Genomic DNA, 25,659 nt, shown 5'->3' with positions numbered 1-25,659 from the left:
TGTGTGTGTGTGTGTGTGCGCGCGTGTGCATATGTGTTTGTGCTTGCTTGCCTGCTTGTGACAGAAAGAGTGAGAGGAAAAAGAGAAACAGAGAAAGACTTATTAATATTAATATCACCCCATCGCATCGGGGGTTCCTCCATTTGTTGCTGATCAATTCTATTCACTGCTGCCCCCTACAGTCTCGTTCTGTCACTTTGGCAGCTCGCCACTTGCCCTGAATGTCAGCTTGCATATCAGTGGCTTGTGGCAAAGAGTGGGGATCTGATACTTGGGACAACATAAAAAAAAAATACTCGTTATATTAATAGAAAAATAAGAGAGATGCTAATTATTATGGCTGGCATGCAGAGCTCAGACTCTTACATGTTTTTGTAGCCTGTGATCCAAATGAAAAATGTATTATCCAGCTTTAAGATTCAGGCATGTTACTGTTGTCATGTGGCATCAAAAGGTTTAGACTCTGATATGTGCCTTTATTCTCTGCCAGGCTATGGCGGGCAGCAATAAACAGAAAGTGCTAGCCTCTGTTTGCCGATGCCTCTACTTTTGCTTTTGTTTCTATCTCTCTTCTAACTACCAAATATAGAAATACATGGGTCATTCTCTGTTTATATATTAAGTTATTAATTCTTTCCATTTTACAACCTGTTGACAGTGGAGAAAGCGCAAAATGTGCAAACGTTGACACAGCAAGAATAGTAAAGCACATTTTATACTTTAACGAAAATAGTGTCTCTGCACGTAAACTGGCACTATTTGACGTGTATTTGGGGTTGAAAAGGTGTCGCGTTCCTGCCCAAGAATCTCAACTTTGTGTCGAGTCTACATTGAGTCGCAAGCTCTGATTGGTTGATCATAGGGGCGATCGTCCAACTCCTCGCTCAAACTGCTCCAACACATCCCATTCCTCCAACTGCATCGCTATAGTCGCATCCATGTTTGTTTTTACCACGATACAGCAATACAAATTTTTTTAAACACTGCCACCCTGTGTATGGGATTTTAACGGCATGCTACGCACACATCAACGCAGAAGTATAAAAACTTAAATGTAAGATGTAAGTATTCATCCATCACTCTATGAGTAATGGATGAATATCCTCCTGTGCTTAAGCTTGCCTCTGTGTGTTTGTGTGTGCTTTACCCTACACCAGCCGCTGTACTGCTCTTATAGTGCTAGCTACTTTCAGTGTGAGTGCGGCCAGCCTATCTAATAGCCGGTTATCACTATTATTGGAGTTGTTGGAAAGATTGGTAAGTGCTAGGAGCAGGCAAAGTGGAACATACTGAGTTGTAATCTCATTTAACAGCTCTTGAATTGCTCAAAGGTGTGTGTTTTGGAAAGTTTGCTGTGTGTGTGTGTGTGTGTGTGTGTGTGTGTGGACATGAAGTCGCACCGCTGTTCCCGGGCCAGCTATTAGTCACGCAGCAGTGGCTAATCTGTAATGGCTGCTGTCACAGCCTGCCGTGGCTCCTGGTGACGGGTGTGCTGTGTGACATGCACACACACTCAAAACACACACATACTCGCACTCTCAGAATGCACAGAAAACAGTAACTCAGAACACACACACCCAAACACACACACATGCACACACATGGTACAGTGACAAGCTCTCCAAGAGCAGTCATCAGCCCAGCCGCAGGTGACAGACAGACAGACAGACAGGTGAATTTAGAGTCATCCTATTACATTAGCTTTATCACAGACCAGATCTGACCTGACACCCTCTTCACCTCAACACCACTGTTCTAGAGACCTCCTGTCATTTTCTGTGTCCAGTTCTTTAATAAAAAAAAAATAATAAAAAAAGTTTTGTTGTGAGCTGAGGAGAGACGGACAGTAGAAGGAAGTGGACATGGTGGGTCAAGGGCATTAGCATCCATGGTAGAGCCTGTCTGCTTTACACTCGATTTCCATTAGTGGTGTTATATTCACCTCAAAAGACCTGAAGACGTGTCTTTGTGCTGCGAGGGAACAATTTTATACACTGCACCATAGAAGACTGCTGAAACTTGTTATTTTGGCAACCTTTATGATCCAGCGACCATCTTTTGTCAGTAATCCCTCAAAAAACCCTAACTGAACTCTTCCATTACTTCTCTCCCTAAGTAAAAACAACCAAACACCCATCGGTGAACTCACTCTTGCTCTCTTTCCTTTGCTCTCTCTTTCTCCAGAGCACGGTGGTAGTGGAGAAGTCCATCCAGGATCTAATGAATCTGATGCAGGACCTCAGTGCCTACTCCAACCAGTTCCTCGAGATGGTCTGTGACAAGCTCAAAGAGTACAAGGACATCTGCAACACGGCCTACAGGTAAAAGAAGGGAGAGGCTGGTTCCACTATCCTTAAATCACCAGTGTGGGTCACTAAATGAGGAGCTGCAGTCCAATTTAAAATTATTATTTGTTTCACCACGTAATTTAAGTTGTTCTTATCACTTGAATAGAAAGTTCATACAATCATTTTTGTGTTGAGTAAGATTCATGATCCTTGGACGATTGGAACCTGATAAAAAAACTGATTAAAAAAACAAAAAAACAAAATCGGTGTGGAGACAAAATAAGCATTCTTATCTTACATTTTTCTATTTTACATTTTAGGCATTTAGCTTATACAGAGCACAGAGTGAGCAGGGGTTGAGTGTCTCTCTGAAGGACTGGACAAAGGTGGTTGTGGGCAATGAACCTGAATGTTTGGGTTAGTCCCTCTAACCACTAAGCTTCGGTGTCGGTTTTCATTCCTGAAAACCGATACCTGGTTTTCACCTCACAACAGCAAAATGCTGTTTCAGAAGTTTTTCCACCCCGCCAAGGAAAAGTTCAGGGGGAAACGCTGATGTGCATTGTTTATGAGCTTTCCACAACAGGGATGAGTTCCTTTTATTGGTATATAAGTATGTTCTTGTTTACTTTTTTTTTTTTAGAGTTTTAAGGATTGAAGTGTCCACAAATGGATGATTCCTTGTTTTTACACACATGCAAACACACACTCACACACACACACACATTTGCTTTGTGAGAGTCTATTCATCCTCCCCTGGGAGCATGTAACACCTGGCCAGGTGAAGGGAGGGCTAGAGGATATGGAGGGATGTAGTGATGAAGGGGCCAGAGGCAGAAGAGAGGACTGATGGACTGCTGGGTGTCCATCTGGACACTGTCACAGGTCAGCCTCGGTCTCACCGGGGCCTCCGAGCAATAAAGACAAGCCCAACAGAGGCTGCCAAGGAGTGCGTGCGTGTGTGTGTGTGTGTGTGTGCAGTGTGTGTTTGTCTACCTGCGTGTGCATTTACACATAAACAAGTATCTCTATCTCTCTCTCTCTCTCTCTCTCTCTCTCTCTCTCTCTCTCTGTGCGTGTGTGTGTGTGTGATTGCAAAACCCAAGAGAGCTTGTGTCTCAAGTACAAGGTATTAGTATGATATTAAATGCAGAGCCAAGCAGTTTCTCCACCCCAGACATATGCAAACAAAGCAAAAACATGTTGGCGGTCTGCCCCAATTCTTCTTCACACCAAATCAGAGCTGCTGTAATTATGTATTATGTGTCAGTACAGATGCACACAGGCCATGCGAGTAATTGCAGCGTACAATGAACTGACTAGCAATGGTCCTAGTCTGTCTTTATGCCCATTAGTATGACATAGTTATTCATCTTTACCTTCTTACAGTCTGTTGACAGCGGAGACATACAAATATATATGATCATTTATATAACTTCTTGAACTGTGTTTGTGTGCATTTTGTTGTGTGTGTGTGTGTGTGTGTGTGTGTCTTCAGGGGAATAGTCCAGTGTGAAGAGAAGCTGACCATCAGTGCTTCCTGGTCGAAAGACGAAGACATCAGCCGTCTGCTCCAGTCGCTCCCGAACTGGGCTAATATGGCCCAACCCAGACAAACTCGACAGAAGAGAGAGGACGAAGAGGACTTCACCAGGTACACACACACACACACACACACACACACACAAATGTAATACACTCAAACAAACACATTGACAATAGTGTACACTTGTATACTAGTGCATAAACACACACAGAGAACTTTTCATATTTTTGGACTATGCTATATCAAATATACATAAACATATTGTATAGTACTAAAACACCCATATTCAAGCAAGTGGGGTAAACAAGTACACACACACACAGAGCAATCACGCAAACAATCCCTCCTTCCCGTCTTTGCTCTTTTATTCACATATTATTGAACCCTCCCTTGTTGACTAAGACACAGTCATAAAAGAAGTCATGATTGCTCTTTTAAGCACCATCTATCTGAAGGAAGCGAGGAAACGAGGGATGGAAAAATAGGAAAATAGAAGGAAAGGAGGAAGGGGGGGGGGGTCAGCCTTATCGAAATTGCCTTTGAATGTGCACGCTCTTCAGGGAACGCTGGCGCCCATTGGAGCGGAATAGTAAAGTAAATAAATAAATTGGTTATGTGGCCAGAGAAAGTCAATCTGTTCTGTGTGCTCTCTCTCCCTCCCTCTCTCTCTCTCTCTCTCTCTCTTTCTCTCTGAGACACACATACAGACACACACACTGAGCGAGCGCAGAGATAGCAGGAAAGAGAGCATAAGGCTTTTTGATTTGAGAGCCATGGACGTTTTCATCACTCTGAAAGGGGGATTAGCTTCCGTGCGACTGGCAACCCAGTGCTTTGATAAAGCCACATTAATAAGCTGCACATGCTTGTGTGTGTGTGTGAGTGAGAGAGTGTTTGTTTGCCTGTGCATTTGGCGTTTTGCCCCATCTGTTGTTTAAAGGATCCTGATCTTGTGGGCATCCTGGTGACTCGGGGCCGGTCCACATACCATGTGCTCTCAGCACTGTGGGTTTTAGCTTCCCTGCTCTCTGCCCATCTTTTCTGACACTCCAAAGTCAATTATGCTGCCAAACCCAGAAATTCCTGTAAATATCATGAAGCAAGGCTTTTTGATCTTTATTTCTTTGTGTTTTTCCACTCTGTGTGAATCTGTTTGTGTTCCATCTGTAAATGCTCCCCACCTCTCCCACCTACTATCTATCTAACTAACTACTAGTTTGTTTTTTCTGACTCTCTCCATCTTTCTAAAGCAACTACTCTTCACCATCCCTCCCTCTGTCCTTTCTCTTTCTCTCTCTCTCTCTCTCTCCCTCTCTCTCTGTCTCTCACAATCTCCGTGCACCACTCCTCACTCACCTCCTCTAGTTTCTGTGCAACTGGTTTACTTTGGGATGTGTGTGCATCACTGAAGGGCGAGACCTGAATTCAGCTCCACATCAGCAAGCCATTGTGCACAGAAGTGTGGGATTGTTATAAAACACACACACACACACACACACATTCACACAGCCAATTCCATCCAGCAATCCATTATGTTTATGCTTTTGAAAATTGAATTCAATTATAGCATTTATGTAAGTCATGCACTCTGTAGACCAGACATTTGCAGTCTGACCAGCAAACCCTTGATTGATAATTGACTTCAAATAAGTTATTACTATGGACAGATTATAGGCTCTTCCACAGCCATGCCTCAAAATCATCAGAATTGTATTTGTTGTAACACTTCTTTGATAGTAGTCATTGTGTATATAGGATATTTGATGGTGGCAGTGGTGATTATGATGACAGTGATGGTCAAATTATGTTTTTCCTTACCTACAGTATTTTTTGTCTTCCACCCTACATCGTTCACTCACCCTCTCTCTGTCGTCTAGGGCGGCCTTCGCTAAGGAGTCGGAGGTGCTGACCGGTAACCTAGGAGACAAGCTAATCCCCCAGAACGAGATCCTGCGTGACGTCAGTGACCTGAAGGCTCTGGCCAACCTCCATGAGAGCATGGAGTGGCTCGCCGGTCGCCTCAAGACCTTCTTCTCCAGCCTGCCTCATGCCACTAGTGAGTAGGGGAGGCTTTGTGTTGGGTGTGGGAGGGGTGTGCAGGGTTTGTTCTGCCATAAAATGGGTCTTTAGACGTGTCCCTGTTGTGAGGGTCAGTGCGCACTGTCAGCGTTCATCACTGATGCTCAGGCTGAAGTCTCTCACTGGCCACTTTGTCATTTTGAGCGCTGTTGTGGTAATAGCCTAAAGTTTATGGGTAACATCAACTCTTCTCCTCATCTTCTGCTCTCCTTGCTGTCTTGGCAAAGAAAGATATTATTACTGGTGTCATCCTTCTTTCCATAATTAAGCTATAATATTAATAGATAAGTTGTGCATAGCCAAATAGCTGTAATATCAGCAGATAATAATACAGACTGATTGACAGACTGTTTGCTGATATTTAGTCTATTGATGTAGCCTAGTCATTTGAATTTCCCTGACTCTAAACTCTATCTCTAGTTACTGGATATCTTAAAAGCAATTATCCCTTGATGAAGTTGAATTGAGCACAACAAGGTACAATCACACTTTTTGATACAAACATTGGCACACACCTTTCCTGCCTACAGCCAAAGCGGAGACGTCTGTTGCTGTTGCTGCTCTCAGTGAATTACCGTATGGTGTCATTGATTATGCATTCTGATTATGCATTCTGCTGGTCGGATGGCTGCATTGCGCCAAAAGTCAAATGATTCGAAGTGAAGGCTTTGATGGCTGCCAGAAATTCTCCTATGCAGGAAAAACCCAGTTATATGTTTATGTATAAATGTGTGAAAGTTCATGTGACATCCAGCAGCTTGTGGCAGCACGATGGTGTAGCTCCATGGTCAGTGTTCTGCAGCTTACCTGACCTTTGACCTTCCTGTGGAGGGGGGCAAGGAAAAACACGAATTTCTCCTATGAGTATCACAAAATACACACATACACTACAGAGGGGAGAGTGTGTAGGACAGTGTTAATTTCGTAAGAACATATATATGTATATTAATGCCAGGTGTTAAATGCCTTATGCAGTGTGTGTGGGTTTTGAGCATGCAAGGGTTCATATGACACATGTATGCCTTTGATTCTCTGTGCTATCCGTGTATATTTTAACACATATATACTCTACACACATACAACACACAATGCACACGGCTACACATACATAGACATGCATGCGCAGCAACCTGTGGAGTACATTTAGCCTAGTTTGTCAACAACAGATGGGTTGCTTCCCATACATTCCACATACTCTGGCATACACATATGTCCAATCTCCTGTCTGGAGGGGATAAATGCACACGGGGAACGATACAGGTTCTGATTGTACTTTTCGCTGCTTGTCAGTCTGGTAAATGCTGTATACTAAACAAAAAAAACAAAAAAAAAAATAAACAAGATGCTAGCGATTCTGCCCACCACAAGGAGCCAGTGAGCCATGACATCCAGTAACTTCCATTTCGACCTTAGTTTGCATTTTGTTAGGTGTTGAAGAGGCTCTTATATAATGTTTCACAGCTATTGTTTTGCTTTTGTTAGCTATCCCACTGATATTTTACAGTATAGTGCAATGTTACCTCTTGGAGATTTTTTTCAGGAGACAATTCCACCAATTTCTCAGAAGGTGCAGGAGTCCACCCACACCAAGTACTAATTGGTCAGAATACCTGCCAGACTCAAAAACAATATCTCCAGAAGAATATGTATACATATATATATACTGTATATATATATGCATTTTTTTCAAGCCTGAATTGCACCTTTTCCGACAGATATGGATGGTGTAAATGAGATCACATTCAGGGGCATGGAGTTTTCTCTTCCCCAGCTACTTTAGTAGCAGCACTTCTTACCTGTGCCTCATTAAGTTCTTGTTTGAGTGTATTATCACACACTCATTACCGTCTCCACTGGAGTTGTCAAAGAGCACTTCACACACACACTCATTATCCTTGGCTCTGCCTCTGCGTGTGTGTGTGTGCGTGTGTGTGTGTGTGTGTGCATAAATGTCTACCTCTATCACGAGTCTAAGAAGCGTTTCACACATTCCCCACAATACACATTCATCATTTGTGTATTGTTAATCACTGATCAAAATGAGGTGTGTGTGTGTGTGTGTGTGTGTGTGTGTGTCCGTCCATCCAACACAGTCTTGTTAATCACTGATCATTACAGTGGTGTTTTTATCCTCATTAGCGCACTGAGTACATGTTCAATCTCCTAATAAAGATTTTAGCATCTTGTAATATCCTTCTTCAAGTCTATATCTTTTTATTAGCTTCATATGAAAGCAGTCAGCAAGTTGTTACTCCCATTAATGGGCATCTTACAGTAAGGTCATGTTTGTTTTTATAGCTTGCAGCGCCAGTCTTTGTTTTGTTTTTGAGCCTGGCTCTTCAGGAGTTATAGGTGGAAAATAAGTTGTTTTCTCATTCCATCAAAACTATAAATGCACAGTATGTCTGCTTTACTCCAGTGTTTATGCAAATGTCAGAAACCCTTTTACGGTTTCACATTGAGTTTAGAAGTCATGTTTAATTGACACATGTTTATGATGTCTTTCTATTAAGCTCATTCATCTATTTAAGATTAAAAAAAAATGCCTCCAAGCTGAATTTCTGGATTTGGGTGGGGGCATATTATCATTCTTGACATAATGATGTTACGCTTGTCTTAAAAGGAGTTTATTTGTCAGAGCCCTGTTTGGTTTCTCTTGTTGAAAGACATTTGCATTTAGATATTTGGTATCTACTTTGTTTATATTTATCACTTCTGTAGTTTTTGAGTATATCTGTGTTCACTTTCAACACATTGAACCCCACAATAATCACCACATTTGATAAAAATGGCATGTAGAAGTTTTGTCACCTTTCTTTGCAGAGCCTTCTCATCCACCTCTGTAGTTATTGTATTACAGCACCATGGAGAAACTTTTAGCAGTGTTCACTGTAGAGCCTTGGATTTCTGGCACAGCTCTGTGAAATTATGCACCCTCCCTTGAGGTATAGACAGCTTTAACCTTGTATCAGTCATTGTCACAGCTCTCCAGCTCCAGACCTCTGATTGCCCATTGAGCTTTTCCTATTTTGCTGTCCCATATCGCAGCTTTCCTTTTAGACATAAAATAATTAAATGAGACTTTTCAGATTTTCTTATTCGGGTTTGACTTTGTCTCTCTCTCTCTCTCTTTCAGACTCTTCCCTTCCCTCTCTCTCATGCCAGCTCTCTTCGTCTGTCCATAGATAAGAATTCAATAAGAGTACGGGCGGGGACGTGACATAATTATCATTAATTCTAGCGGGTGGCACTAATGGGAAGGATAGGGCAGTCACTTATCATGGTGGGACAGCCTCCGTATTGTTCATTATTTAGTGTTTGCCAAGCTGATGACGGACTATGTGTGTGTGGGTATGAGTGTGTGTGTATGCGTGCGTGTTTGTGTGTGTGTGTACATAAGCATGCACTGTGTAAGATGAGACTAGGGTATGGCAGGGGAAAAGGACCCCACCTTATCTCAACCTCCACCCCCCCGCCCCCACGTCCATGCCCCTCCAAATTGGATTTTATATTACAGAGGCAGTCAGGTATGAACAAGTCATTTTCCTCCCCCTCTTTCTTGCTTTTTCTTTCTTTCTTTCTTTCTCCGTCTGTCTCTTCCTCATCCCAGGAGTGTGGACAGTTTTTTTTTCTTCTCTGAGTGGTAACGGCCTGGAAGATTAAGGGGAATTTTCAGTCCACGGCTGGGTGATCTTTGCAGTGGACATTTAGTTTGATCACCTTCCTATGTCATTGGACCCTGCTGGATGTGTAAAGCAAACATACAGTACACACGCTGCTGTGCTCTAAGGCCGGAATAAGGCATGGAGATTAGCATGATAAATGCACTCGTACTTGATCCCTCCATCTTCCTCAAGGTGCTGAATCTTAATTCAATCTTAATTTCGTTCAGCAAGTGTGTGTGTGTGCGTGCACTGAATGTGTGTGCATGCGTGTGTGTGTGAACTTTTCTATGTGCAAGCGTGCCTGTGCATGTGCATGCAATGAGGACTATTGTTGTGTGTGTGTGTGTGTGTGTACAGACAGACACTGGCAGACACTGATGGTGATTGGGCGTGAAGGTGGCAGGAGAAAGGGTCTTATCGCCCATCTGGTCGCAGCACTGGACACCTAATCCTCTGTGACAATATTTACCTGAGACCACACACACACGCACACACACACACACACATACACACAGAGACACACCACACACCCAGGGGGCACTGCCAGCATGACAGCCGTTTTTTGTTGACTGCTGTTATGTGTGTGTCTGTGAGGGCACTTCAGAATTTGGGGCATTTTTTTAAATATTTGCTACGTGTCTGGCAGCTCTGTTGTATCCTAGTGTACTGAACATGTATCTGCATACATTTTATCATGAACCACATGTCTGAGTGGTTTGTGTGTGTGTGTGTGTGTGTCCGTCTCTGAGGCCAAACCATCATTAGGTGTGTATCTTTGGCCCCTAGACCGCACCATGTTGTTGATGTGTGCCTTTCCACATGCAGCAGCTGTGTTTAAATGAATTGAAGCTCTCTAATCTGTGCTGCAGGGGTTCTGGACAAACCTCTGTGTCTCTATCATCTGCTCTCCCTTGGGAATCACTTCCTTTCTTTCTTCAGTGGTTGCTCTGCTTTGAAAGGCTCATGGAAGCCTTTATTTTTTTTTAACCTTGACTGTGGCAAGCGTAGGTCTTTCTCCTCTAGCAATGAGAATTTTTCTTTTTCTTAACCCCTATTTAACCAGGCAAGTTGACTAAGAACACATTCTTATTTACAGCAAAGGCCTGAGGGAGCAGTTGCAATGGGAGACATTTTTTTATTAAACAGTAGAAATATTTTGCTGTGTTTCCTCCATATGTAATTTTATTCCACTTTTTTTTTTCCCAACATTTCTGACCTCTTTTGACTTCTATTTGCAAGACACCTTTAAATGTTTTTTAGGAAGCCTTTGGTTATCAAAATCTCTCTCTCTCTCTCTCTCTCTCTCTCTCTCTCTCTCTCTCTCTCTCTCTCTCTCTCTCTGGTCAGAAGTTCAGATCCCTCTGTCTCCTGGTACAGATGTTCATCCCATACCAGAGGCAGCAAAATAATTAACTCTTCTCCTCTCTTTGTCAGTCGGTCATTTATGAATCATTCATCATTCCACCCCTGCAGGATATACCGTCCTTTGCTTATCTTTCTCCATTCTTTCTCCCATTCCTCTTTTCTGTTGAAGCATGTTGCATTTTTATTTATTTATTTATTTTTATAAGAAACAACTGGGTCAGGGTTTTTATTAAATGTTCGGCTGCTATATTTGTTAATGCCATCGAAAATGTCAAATCAACTTGTTTTCTTATTTGGCTTCTTTCTTAATCTATTATGTGTCCTTAATGACAAGCAGAGCCATGAGAGCATCTTGGGTATGTGTTTGTGTGTGTGTGTGTGTGTGTGTGTGTTTGTGTGTGCGTACGCATGTGTGTGTGAATTCCATCACTGATCTTCTCCCTTAATGTCTGCCACCCTCATCTCCTGCAGATGGCAAGCAACAGACGTTTCCCTTAGATGGGATTGGAAAATAATTGGATAAGCGCAATACACACGCACACACACATACACGCATGCCTACACATGAGCGCATAAATAAGTACACACCACGCACATACGTATCCACATATTTAATCATGCATGCCGAACGCACAAAGACCTTATAAATAAGAGATGGGAGACATTCGGTTTGAGGAAAAAGAAAGGGAAAGAAGCAAAGGGAGAAAAAAGAGAGCGAGAAAGTTGTCAGTCAGGACCAATGAGTCGTCTCCTTTTGCCCGTCTGTCCCTGACTCTAATGGTGCCCCCATGCTGCGACGCCTCCCTCGCATCATCAAAGCAGCACAGCCTGGGAGGTGGCGGGCCTCTGTGTGTGTTTCTCTATGTGTGTGTGTGTGTGTGTGTGCATTTCTGTGTGTGTCTGTGCGATTGTGTGTGTGTGTGTGTTTCGCGGACACCCCCTGGAGAGACCTCCAGCAGTATGTGCCACAGCGAGACCTTTTTTTTTTTCTTCTGCTGCCAAAGTGAGTGAGTGTAATGCACATGAGAGGAAACAGAAGCCTTCACATCACACACACACGCACACATGCGCACATACACACACACACACTGGGAGAGAAAACCCTCCCACACACAGAGCAAGCGAGAGAATCGCTCTTACCCTTTTTCTCTTTCACACACTCACACACAAACACAACGTAAGAGAGAGAGAGACACACAGCAAAAGAGCAAAACTCTCTCATATACACACAAACACCTGCTCTCTTTAAAGGTGCATTAAGTAAGATTTTTACTCATGTCACAAAATGACCATAATATATCTGTGGGGGTTTGATAGGGTTGTTGATCAATACCAATGACTCAAATTTTCAAAACTCGCTTTCTGGCCCGTACTCTGTTTATTTACTAACTAATTAGCTAGGCTGCTCATCTGTATTGTGAAAATGTGACTTATTATTTATGTCAGTTGCAGGCCACCATAAGCTTCCAGAAACCTGTTGATGTTGCAGTTCCTTTTTTGCCAATAGAGGCCGATAAAAGTCATAGATAAATGCAGCTTTAAGGTTGATCAGCTATATAGGTAAAGTATATCATTGAGTGTGGCCACTAGTATGAGTGGCAGTGTTGCATTTTTAATGCTGGCTTCTTTATCTGTTAATGATCTTGTAAGCTGACCAGGGGAAATTAACAACATGGGCTAAATACAATCAAATGAAGTCAAATAATATCATTATGCTTCCCTCCCTTGAGAAATCATTGTGGATTTTTCCTTGTTAAGCCCACACTTGTGTATTGTCTCTGTGGCTCTTTTAGGATTGATTAATTGTGGTATTGCTAGACCAATAAACCGATCCATGGCTCTCTTATTCTTATGGAATAGTGGAAAATATCTCCACCTCTAAGGCAACCACAAATGTAGCTGTCATATGTTCTTTTGGAATAGCACTGAATTTGATTGACATTCTCCTTTAAAGAACCCACCAGCCGTCACATAAACCAGGTCTTCTTGCCAACAGATTTCTCTGGCAGGTCTTTTATTCCAGTTTCTTTTTCATTGTGACTTGAAGCCGCCTGTTAAAGAATGTCTGTGACTGCCGCAAATCTTCCAGTACTCTTTACCTCTTTGTGCCCCCACACATAACACACAGCACACAGGCACACACTATCAAGAGGTTTACCCAAGGAGACAGTTAATTAGCGAGTGACTTCACAGATACATGTAACACTTGTACATACACAGACACACACACACATACAGTACACACACACACACACACACACACACGACTTTAATAGGAACTACAATCTCCAGTCGTCATCTCTGCATGTCAAACACACTGGCCATAAGCGCAGCTGTCATTGATGTCACATGTTGTATGTGTGTTTGCTTTGTAGATTGGACCACCGTGACACACACCTCAGCGCTGTTTGCCTAAGCCAATGGCCTCTCCGCTTATCAGGGGCCAATTTAAAATGACTTTAATAGGGACAGAGGCACACCAGTGCATACACAAATGTACACACACACACACACACACAGGCACAGATACACAAGAACACACACCATGCAGGGAATCTCAGACTTACATGGCGATAGTGTGAGCTTTTTTCCTCTTTCAAATAAACATAAATAAATACTGTATGTGAATGAATCAATGTACAGATTTTGACATGGTTGCCAGATGGTTGCCAGATTATTTCAGTCTCAGTTTAAATTTGGTGCCACTCTGTATCTCTGTGTGTGTGTGGGTGTGTGTGTCTGTGTGTGTGTGGGTGTGTGTGTGTGTGTGTGTGTGTGTGTGTGTGTGTGTGTGACCTTCGGAAGGGCAGGAAGAGTAACTGGGGAGCTGGCCCTGACTGCGGCACATCGATCGTGGACCCCTGCGCTTTCCCGCTCAACAGTCACTCTTCGTACACACACGCACACACGCACACATACACACACACACACACACACACACTCACACACACCGCCTCATTGACCAAATAGACTTACATATGAGTGACGGGGCCAATTTCTCTCCCTTTCCTCCCCTCGCTAATTTATGGCCATTGATCTACACTGGGCTGAATTTATATACACTCATCATGCTCCCTTGCCCTCTCTCTCTCTCTTTCACACACACACGCGCACACACACACACACACAGGTCTTTTGTGTGTTTTACAATGCAGTGCACTGACACATGCTCCTGCTATCTCAGCAGAAGTGACGAGAAGAAAGTGCAAGAACATGCTGAAGGACTCAGGAAGTTTCCACGGCTGTGTGAAGTTTAACAACTTGCTTTCATATGTGTGTGTGTGTGTGCTGGTGTTGTTTACCTGATTATGTAAATACATATACAGTATATGCACCAACACGCACACTTCTCTTCCCTAGGGATGTTGACATGAATTGCGTACATGTCTGTCGTCAAGTGACCTATGTATGCAGTATATGTGCGCACATACAGGCCACAGTAATAATGATGTAATGATGTCTATATGGAAACTTTCCTTTCTCTTGACCTTGACTCTGACCTCCTGTGTGTGTTGATACATATCTTGTTCTATGTGTGTGTGTGTGTCATTCAGGTGCGTCTCCAGGCTCGGCAGACAGCCAGGTGGTGGGTGAGAGTGAGCGGAGCAGGGAGCAGATCCTCCAGACCCTGAGCGACCTGTCCAGAGGCTTCCAGGACATCGCTGACCGCTGCCTCCTTGCCCTGCACCTGGAGGTCAGGTACGCAGAACGAACACACACACACATCACAGGAACAGGAGAAATGAAAACATACACATCAATGTTTTACATCTTCAAGTATTTTAAAGCACGGGTAGGTCTACGCTATATTACAGGATTTCAGGAACATAGTTTAGCAGGATCATCTTCATTAAACATTACCATTCCTTAAAATTTATTTTTAAAAAACGGCTTTTGTGTGATGTCTTTAGCTATTTGTACAGTTATATTGCTTTTACTCTTGTGATGGCTTGTGCTTTAATGTTTTAAATGATTTCATGTGCATGATGTTTGATTTTTTTCAAAGTGCTATGCAGAAGAAGCTCATTAGTATTTTTAAATTGCTGCGCCAAATATCCATTGAGATATCCATTTGAGACATACGTTCATCAATTTGTTCAATTTCTGTCATCAAATTTAATTTGATGTTGTTTATTAGCTGTTCTTCAGGGGGTTCATATGGTTCATATTTAGCCCATGCATTAAATTACACACAGTCTTTATGCCAGTGTGTATACCTGGTAAGAGATAAAGAGTTGTGTTGTAGATGTTTCATTGCAGGTTATTCCAGGCTAGTGATCTGCTTCGCCCAAACTAACCAGACTTTTTGAAGCGAAAGAGTCTTGGAAGCTAATTAGATGTGGCCAAAACCACGGAGTCAGTAATTAAGAGGATGATTTTGTTCGAACTGAAACACCTACTCTCTCCTCCTTTGCAAGCAGTCACGGGTCCGTATGTTGATACTACTCATCTGTCAGATTGCCAGAGCCTCTGCGCTGTGTTTTGTGTATGTGATTTGAATGATGATGTCCAAGTTAATTTACCACACCAAGTACTTTTTCCTTCCACTAACACTAATAGACCTCCATCATCCCTCTCTCCTTCTCTCCATCCCTCCATCTACCACTTTTTCCCCTCAGGGTATTGTGTAGCTTATGCAATATTGTTTATGATTGGAGCAGAAAGCCCTCCCTGAGGCTGATGTCTAGCTATATGCTACACTCCATTGCCTCTCCCCATCTAGCAAATTTCCCCTGATAGTGGTACCAGCTAAATGAAGCCATGAGAAAGAGAGCAAGCGAGGAAGGAGGAAGAGATGGGAGAGGGGGGGTAGGGTGTGGAGGTTAAAGGGGTGGGGGTTAAAGAAGGGAGAGGGAAGAGAGTGAGGTAGCTAAGTAAGAGAAATGAGAGACTTGGGTTTAGATAGAGAGAGAAGGGGCAGAAATGGAGGCTCTGAAAAGGGAGTAGATGTTGGTTTTGCCTTCGGGGGTGGAGGCATTCACTCATATCATTTATAGCCTTCTGCTCAAGGCACTGTGATTGTGGCATTATGAGAGTATTGACTCCTTATGTCTAGACAATAAAGAGATGTCTATAGAGCTAAACTTAATCACTGACGACCTTTACTGGAAGTCTTTAGATGGATAGAGAACAATTAGACATAGGTTAAGATTCACCTTATCCTCTTATCCAACCTCTTTTACCCATCACAGAAATAGAGGTAACTAAGTCGTAAGTCACCACATACATACCATGTGACCATTTGTTTGTTTCTCATAGATTATTGTTATTTGCATTTAGAGCGTAAACATGTCATATTACATAATAGGATCAAGAAATTATTTTGTTTGAATTATTATTATTTTGCAATCAGAAAGTGCATTTTGACTTTTTCTGGTGTAAAATCTTCTGTAAAGTTAAATGAGTCTGGGTTCATGGCGATTTGTCACATATAGGGGGCAACCTAGAGGTTAGGGAAGTGTGAAGTATGGTAGCCAGTTCCCAGACCAGCTAGGACAATCTGGGAGAGGAAAGTGAATAAGGTACCGTTGGGCAAAGTTCTTAACCCACAATTACAATTACTGGCCAACAGTAGAAGTCTGTGGTTGTACTGGGCAGACCCGAGTCAAATAATTATATGAAATACTTAATAATTTAATTTTAGTCAACCTGAAGTGCCAGGTGGGTGGGGTTTGACTTTTAATACAATTCTATTTTTGGGTAGGAAAGTTATCATTCACAGAACAGTATTTTGGAAGCTTTCAGACAAACATTCTCTGATTGGATAAATTTGGCCTGATGCTAAATATCAATACATGTTACAAACTCCACCCATCTGGCCCTTTAAACATGGCAAAACAAATACTGCAAAACAAGAAAAAGTACTATTTGACCCAGGTCTGGTAGTGGGGAGTTCCCAGATGTGAATGTCTAACAGTGTGAGTGGCAAGCAGGGTGTGTGCTTAGTCAACTTCCCCTGGAAAAATCAAGGTAAAAAAAAAAAAGTAATTTCTAAAATAAAGGAAACACTGTAATCCAGTGTCTTATGGTGTTTGGCCACCACTGGTAAGAACAGCTTCAATGTGCCCTGACATTAGATTCTGTACATAGTACTTCTATGATGTCACATGCATTTCCTACCAATATGGTGCTTTACCATATACACAGCTCATTGGCTGTTGACTTAATTTATTATAATCAGCTGTTATTTTCCTACCAAGATGGCCGTGTGGTGATGTAACAGAATACTATGAATAGGTGTATGAAACCCTATTGAAGGCATGATTCACCATTATTTCTGGACATAAAAGAGCTGTCTACAGAATGAAGTAGACTCATAGAGAACGGCAGGCTGCTGTGTTTCATCAGATGGCCTCAAGTGGAAGACCTTTTTATAAGATGAAATTACAGGTTGTCCCCAACTAATTTGATTTCAGGGCTGAAGACTATCCAGTGAAATACAATTTCTTCATTGATATATCAAAGCACAACATCCTTGTCTGCTTTTACCTTTCATTAGACATCTACAGTGTACTGTTTTCACTGATTTTGCATGCTATCTTGTTCTCTCCAAAATAGAAAACAGAGAGTAATACTCCTTTTACCCACTTTTCTCCCTCAACCACATTCCCTCTCTCTGTCCATCTTGGGCGCACTGTTTCCCCCATAGGCTATTAAGTTTCATCACAAGGGCTTAAATGGATGGAGAAGAAACTGAGACATTTTATATGATATGTTATTCTAACATCTAATCCTCCACTCTCTCTTTCCTCTCCCTCTATCCATCTCTCTGTCCAGGGTGCATTGTTTCCACTACCTGATCCCCCTGGCCAAGCAGGGCAACTATGCCATCGTGGCTAATGTGGAGAGCATGGACTACGACCCGCTGGTGGTTAAACTGAATAAAGACATCTCAGCCATAGAGGAGGCCATGGGGGCCGCCCTGCAGCAGCACAAGTTCCAGTACATCTTCGAAGGTCAGTGTAGGCCAGAGGTGCAGCGGAGGGCCAACCCCAATTAAATGCAGCACACCCACCTTTATATTTGAGATATCCAGTTCACCCACCCTTTTTCAAGCTAAAGTAAATCTTTATGATATGAATTCACAGTGTGGTTTTATGTACCACAACATGACCTGTGGAGATTGTGGTGTTAGGGGAACGGTCAACGATGAGGTAGTTGTGGATGGGAGTGTTTACGATGGGGTTTGAAGGTGGAAGACTGGGGTTGGCAGGGGCTGGAAAGGATGGGATGGGAAAATGGATTGGAGAGATGCATGTTGGTGAATGGATTTTGAAAGAGATTTTGTGGTAAATGGAGGATATGACTAATGAGGAATCCCTCACTCCCACTGCTTCCCCCTTTCTCTCACCCCACAACCCTCATCCTCGCTCACTCCCTCTCTCATTCCCTCTCTCGTTTCCTCTCTCCCTCTAGGTCTGGGTCATCTGATCTCCTGCATTCTGATCAACGGGGCCCAGTACTTTAAGAGGATCAGTGAGTCTGGTATCAAGAAGATGTGCAGGAACATCTTTGTCCTCCAGCAGAACCTCACCAACATCACCATGTCCAGGGAGGCCGACCTCGACTTCGCCAGGTCAGACTGAGGCGTACACACTAGGGTTTGACCGATATGGCTTTGTGATTAGATTGAAGCTGCTGATATTTTGTGCCAATATTCAATATCTTTAAGTCTTAATTGCTATTTTAATGCCATTTTTTTTTTTTTTTTATTACGAGTATTCAGTGTTTCCCCCAAAGTTTTATTCTTGTCAGGGTGAAAATGCCTCTGAAACAGCATTTAGTCCATAGACTAAAACTCTCCATTAAAACCCAGGATAATAATAATCATAAAAATAGTAATATTAACACATAATGCATACTTGTGCGGAATCCGATCATAGTCCATTAGGTGCATTAACCTTAGTTCAGGTTAAGGATTTTGCATAGACAATCTGAGTGTAATATTGATCAATTATACAACAAAATATGTAATCAAACAAAACCACATCGTATCCATCACCTCAGAAATAGACAACACTAACTGGCCAATAAGCAATTTTTCAGCCTATATAGGTTGATATATCAGTCTAACCCTAGTACACTGTCACTCAGAGACACGCTGACACACAGTATGTCCTCAAGTTCAAACAGCAACTATGTCAAAGAGGTAGACAGATGGACAAGCAGATCGTCAAACACACTGTGCGTCTATATGTGCGTGCATGTGGGTGTTTATTTCTTATTTATACATCTATGTTTTGTGAATCTACCTGCTGTTGCCCAGTGCTGCCCGGCCCTGACAGCACACCAGTGCTCTGATACCCTCCTGAACAGTACATGAGGGAGGGAGGCGGAGTGGGAGAGAGCAGGATGGTGGAAAGAGAGAAGAAGACCGAAAGAGAAGTGTGAATCATAGTATTCATGATTTCTCTCTTTCACGTGTCTGTTTCCCTGACAGGAGCGAGAATGGGAGAGGAAGGGGTGATGGAAAAGATAGAGAAAGAGGGGAGGGCTTGGGGTGAGAGAAATTGAAAAACGGAGAGAGGAAATTATTGAAAAGGTGAAGCTGGAATGAGGAGAGTGTGAGAGGAGAAAGACAGGGGTAGCGTGAGATCAGACTTTGTCAGTTGGAGGCTTGAATTGCACAAGGACATAACAGTTTTTGGTTAGAGGGATCAATGTGTAATCTCTCTCTTTCCCTCTCTCTGTCTTGCCCTTCCCCTCTTCTTTTCTGTTGCACTCTCTCATGTGTAAGGAGATGAGTAGTCTCCCTGCATCTAATACATAGTGTTACATGTTGTAGAATGAGTGTGTGTGTGTGGGGGGGGGGGGGTATTTGCTCGTGTCTGTCATGTTGTCCCTTTGAAATTGTGTAGGGTTAATCAGCTTCTTTCTTTATACAGTCCTTGGAGTGTGTGCGTACTTATATGTATGTGTGTATGTGTGTCCATGTGTTGTCAGTGTTTGGAGGCGGTGGACCATTGATTAGTATGTTATTTCTCCCCTCTGTCAACTTTCATTATGGAGAAATGCCAGTGATGGCTTTTCTGTCTCTCTCTCTCTCTCCCACTCTCTCTGTGATTGCGAGGCGTGGGCGGTGTGTAGGTGTTGATTGGGAATTGCAGTGCACATTGTTTACACATTCATGGCTTTTTGGATTGACCAGCCTCCGGCTCCAAAACACACACACATACTGTACACACACACACACACACACACACACACACACACACACACACACACATCCCCTGCTCTCACCCCATGCACAGACACTCAGCCGAGAAAATCAGCATTTTCAAATCACCATATTCATGCATAGGACATGCATATTCATGTACACTCACCAAGCACTTTATTAGGAACACCTGTACACCTGCTTATTCATGCAATTATCCATTCAGCCAATCGTGTGGCAGCAGTGCAATGCATAAGATCATGCAGGTACAGGTCAGCAGCTTCAGTTAACGTTCACATCAAGCATCAGAATGGGGGAAATATGTGATCTAAGTGAGTTTGACCGTGGCATGGTTGTTGGTGCCAGACGGGCTGGTTTGAGTATTTCTGAAACTGCTGATCTCCTGGGATTTTCACACACAACAGTCTCTAGAGTTTACACAGAATGGTGCGAAAAACAAAAAACATCCAGTGAGCGGCGGTTCTGCAGACAGAAACGCCTTGTTGATGAGAGAGGTCAGAGGAGAATGGCCAGACTGGTTGGAGCTGACAGAAAGGCTACAGTAACTCAGATAAACAACTCTTTACAACTGTGGTGAGCAGAAAAGCATCTCAGAATGCAACACGTCCAACCTGGAGGCGGATGGTACTTTGGTAGCCGGTTGACATTGAGCTGAAAGCTGATACCTACCCAGTATTAGTAAGGTGTTCCTAATAAAGTGCTCGGTGAGTATAGCATACATCCACTTGTGGAACAGACCATATTGCCTGTAAAAGAGTGATATGATTATGTGAATAAGATTATATGATGTGTTGGTGCTCTAACAAGAAGAAGTAGAACCTTGATTATTTGAACTTCTTGGTAATAGAGGTCATTGAGGGAAGTAATATTTTCAGATTTCTAAAATACATTTAAATCCAGGCTAGAGCTTATTCAAAATAAAAAAAAAACACATGCATTCTGAAATATAATAATCTACCGTTCTAATACATATATACATATATACTGTACCTATGCTTGAATGCACACTTTGGGAGGTTTTCAGCCCATTCTGCCTGCTCAGTTGGCTGGTTCAGAAGTCAGAAGTTTGGATAAACAAAGTTTTATGGTATTTAAGTTACATGAACATACTGCATTAAGGGTTTTAGTTGTGAAATGCAGAGGCTGAGAGAAATGCAGACAGAATGCAAAGCAAAGATTGAACAGATGTAGAGAAGGGAAGAGTAGAAGAGGGAAAAGAGATTGACGAGTTTCATTCCCAAAAATCACCCCTTTTGAAAATGTGACACATTCTTACAAATTAGTAGCACAAAATCTACATCTACACATTTTGACTACTCATAATTATTACTTTTCAAGGGTATTAGGCAACTAAAGATCTTGTTGGACAAAATGAAACTAACAAACGGGATCCTCTATATTTTAGAGACAGTGAATGATGGGCTTCAGGTGATGATTGTTTTCTAAATTGGATATATAGCATTTTGGAACAGGCCTCTTGACAGGGATACAGTGGAAAAGGGAAGTAAAACATGTCCTCTGCTCCTATCACCTGACCTGCCTGAGAGAGGAGAGCAGCAGTGGAAAACAGGCCGAGGAAGAGTGGTTGAAAAGGGAATATTCATCTGTATTTTATGAGCACCTCTGGAGAAACGAGAAAGATGAGGAAGAGAAGAGATAGCAGCAGGAAGCCTGTTTTTGTGAAAGGCTGCTGATGCTTGCCTGTGTTATGTACCTGTGTATTTCTGTGTTTCTTATCTGTGTGTATGTGTGTGTGAGTGTGTGTTTAGGCTTGTCTGTCTGCATCTGTGTACGTGTGTGGGAAAGAGAGAGAGCGAGAGAGAGAGAGAGAGAGACCCAGGCAAGGACACAGTAATAACCATTGATCTGAGTTAAAACTAAGGAGAGGCCCGGTAACCAGCACTGCAGAACTCCTGAGGACACACATACACACACACACACACACACACACACTCTCACAGGTTGTGAAGAAGGATGGGGAAACAGTGTCACCTAGTGGCTAAATGCATGTACTCTACATTTGTATAAAATCCATTGAAAACATAGGTCCAATGTTATTATGTATAAATGGGTGTAGAAATGCTTATGCTGTGTGTGTGTGTGTGTGTGTGTGTGTGTGTGTGTGTAGCAAGGGCCCATGGGGGTCTTTTGCCTCTCAGTCAGAAGTTTTGGAACCAGATCAGCTCTTGGGTTAAGGTCAGCCCAAACACGCACACACACACACACACACACACACACACACACACAAGTAAGTGCATACCGACCATCTGCTCAGAGATTGTACAGGAGCTTGGTCCCATCGTGGAGACCTGAGTGTGTCACTGCAATGTGATCGTCACATCTGTGTGTGTGTGTGTGTGTGTGTGTGTGTGTGTGTGTGTGTGTGTGTGTGTTGAACTCCCCACCTCTCCCTCCCTACTCTTCGTCACTCCATTGATATCTCCTCTCACTCTCCTATCGGTCCCTCTCTCTCTCTTCCTCTCCCTCTCTCTCTCTGCTGTTTTCTGGTTTCCTGACAGAGGGAGTGATGAGATGAATGGGCAAAGATGTTCGAGAGTCTTTTATCTGGAAAGCAACAGAAGCCTTAATAGTTCCCAACCAATCTTAAATAAAAGGTTCAATAAACCTGTGTTGCCTGGCAACAGTCCACTCCAGCCTATAGAGAGATTTTTTGCTTATTTTGCTTGGCAACAAATTTAGTAACCTTAAATAGGGATCCAAAAATAATTTGCTGTCACAGAGATTTGAAGATAAAGCATATTTTGTTTACTTTGCAGCTTGGCCAGCAAGTGAAAAACTTAAAGATGTCCTAGTTCCCTTGGTGTTGCAACTCTTAACTTTTTAGGTTGAAGGGTTTTCTCCTCACTGTATTTTCCTCAACTCACCAATCAGTCCTCCACACACCCACCAGGAACCTGTAGTCAACATCCATTCTGATGAAGCACATTGTCCTCATAGTGTGTGCATGTTGTCTGAATGTCCCATCTTTTTCCCCTGTGGCTGTACAGTAGCTTTATATGCATGATCATGGTGCAGTGTGCTGTTTTAGATCAGGTTGGCTAAGGCTGACTGGATTAACGTCACAAAGCTCCGTCGGTTTGACAAAATGTAGTAGACATGTAATTCCTTAAAAAATGACACTGAAGGCTGTAGCTATCTCCACTGGTCGCCGAAGTATGGGATTATTAAGTAGCTAGATAACGTGTGTGTGTGTGTCTGTATGATAGTGTGGGTGCTTAGCAATTCAACACACACAGGTCGACTAAGCCCGGAATTACCATTCTGTTGGAACAAGCAACTTTTACTGCAGCACACCAGTAGAGAGGCTGCGCTGCTGAAAGGACACTCACTACACACTACAGACATGTATTTTGTACTACAAGGTGTGTGTGTGTGTGTGTGTGAGCGTGCATGTGTTACTGCGATGTCTAAGTACGTGTGTGAGGCTTGTGTGCGTACATGTCTGCTATGTCTGGCGCAGCAACACTTAAGGTATGTTTCTCCAGACGCGCACAAGGAAATGACAAACTCACGCACAGAAATACCAGACACACACACTATCACGAACACACACACACACACACGGAGCGGAGCTGCCCAGTGACCCGTGTTGGCAGGTTGCGGTGCTGTCATAACATCCCTAGCTAGCAGCGTCCAGAGTGGTGACGATAACTGGCCAGGCCCCTTAGCCCGCAGCTAGGCTAAACACCAGTCTGACAGGCTCACTGCAGAGATGCCCCAGGGTTCAGCACATCGCACCCACCTGTCTGCTACTGGAAATTACTAGGGTGTCTTTAGGTGCGTGTGTGTGTGTGTGTTTGTCTGTTCTTTCTTTGTGTGTGTGCCTTTCCTGTGCATGTGTGTACTTTCTTGTTCAGGTGTGTCCTGCCCCTGTGTCTGTGTGTCTCTGAACTCCGGTGCTTGTGTCAGTGTATAAACTGTCTTTGGTTGTGTGTGTGTGTGTGTGTGTGTGTGTGTGTCTAAACCCCAGTGTGTGTGTGTGTTGGGGTGACAGGTTGGTGTGTCTACAGAGAATGTGGTAATAAGTACAGTTGACGGCCGTGTCAGGAGGTAGTGGGTGTCAACAGATAAAACTGTTTGTATTTAGGCCCGGCTTCGGTGCGTTGTCACTTTGCTCTGCTTCTTCCTCTCTTCCTGTCACCTTGTGTCTCTCTCTTTATCTCCCTCTTCCTCCTCTCTCAGTTTCTTTCTCTTCGTTTCTCCCTCCTTGTCTCTTTTTCTTTCCTACCGTCCAACCACCTGCACCATCTTTGCTGAATTGTTGTTCTCTCTCTCGCCCTCTCCTTCCAACCCCTCCCTTTCTCTGCTCCTGTGTGTGTGTGTGTGTGTGTGTGTGTGTGGGCACAAGGTGCATGTTGGGATGGGTCTTTGCTGATGAAGACGTGAGAGTGCGTGTGTGCATGTGTGTGTTTGTGTGCGAGTTTGTGTATGTGTGTCTCACAGCATGATGACTCTGGTCTTTGCTGATGAAACCTGTGAGAGAGAAAGAGTGTGTGTGTGTGTGTGTGTGCGTCTCACAGCGTGATGACGCTGGTCTTTGCTGATGAAGTCTGAGAGTGTGCATGTGTGTTTGTGTATAGGGTAGATGTGTGGAAAAGTGTGTGTGTGTGTGTGTGTTGTGCATGCGCATGGCGCAGCATGATGAGACTGGTCTTTGCTGATGAAGCCTCAGTCTGTGTCTCTGCAGACCTTTCCTCATTACCAGAGGAGAGACAAATGCTCCGCTCTGGAGGGAGAGAGAGACAGAAGGGAGGGAGAGAGACATTAGGAAGTGAGAGAGCAGGACAAGATAGGAGAGTGGTTGAGAAAAGAGATAGAGGAATGGACAGACCGAGAGAGAGACAAAGAAACAGAGAGGGAAGTCAACAGCCTTGTCGCCGGTGTCGGTAGCCTCGGCATTTGTTACCGCAGCAACAAGCCTCGGTTCCGGCTGATGGAGAGGATCATCCAGAGAGTCTTCCATCCCTCCTCCTCCTCCTCCTCCTCATCTCTCCTCCACTAACTAATGTGTTGTTCCAAATGCGCTGACAGAGGCAGCCTGTAATGGCCTTAATATTGTACACGCTGGAAATGAGGGGAAATGAATTGTGCTGATTCTTGTCTTTCTCCCGCTTTCTCTCTCTCTCTCTCTCTCTCTCTTTCTTTTCTCTCCTCCTCCCGCTCTCCTTCTCTCCCCCCATCTGTCTCCCTCTCGCGCGCCATTGACATACATATCTGTCCGTCCTCTGCTGCATCCACGCATCATAAATTTACTTAATATTCTTTGTATACGAGGGAAGCGGGGTGGGCTAATTAAAATTTAATAGAAAGCACACCGCGGAAGCTGGCACACTAGTGCACGTAGACTCTCACACATGCACACACACACACACACACACACTCACACGCAAGCTGATTATGGAAGCAGAGCTCTTGTGGTTGGGAGTTTGGATGGAAGCAGGTAGAAATTAGTGAAGTAAGTGCGTGTGTGTGTGTGTGTGACAGAGACTGAGTGTGTGTATGTGTGTGTGTGTGTGT

The 25,659-nt window shown here is 43.3% G+C and overlaps 1 protein-coding gene across 1 annotated transcript in view; it reads left to right on the top strand.

Annotated features, from left to right (window-relative positions):
* The window catches only part of exoc4 (exocyst complex component 4), a 125,996-nt gene that overhangs the window by 94,164 nt on the left and 6,173 nt on the right, over positions 1–25,659 (top strand). The window contains exons 14-19 of the mRNA XM_071905708.2: positions 2,185–2,321; positions 3,787–3,942; positions 5,712–5,890; positions 14,498–14,642; positions 17,721–17,899; positions 18,360–18,519. Coding sequence (XP_071761809.1) covers positions 2,185–2,321; positions 3,787–3,942; positions 5,712–5,890; positions 14,498–14,642; positions 17,721–17,899; positions 18,360–18,519 — 956 coding nt within the window. The remainder of the gene's footprint in view (positions 1–2,184; positions 2,322–3,786; positions 3,943–5,711; positions 5,891–14,497; positions 14,643–17,720; positions 17,900–18,359; positions 18,520–25,659) is intronic.

This window comes from Centroberyx gerrardi, chromosome 24, assembly GCF_048128805.1.
Source record: "Centroberyx gerrardi isolate f3 chromosome 24, fCenGer3.hap1.cur.20231027, whole genome shotgun sequence".
Taxonomy (NCBI): Eukaryota; Metazoa; Chordata; class Actinopteri; order Beryciformes; family Berycidae; genus Centroberyx; species Centroberyx gerrardi.
Note: the sequence above shows the minus strand (reverse complement) of the source record. Positions and strands in the feature narration are given on the sequence as shown.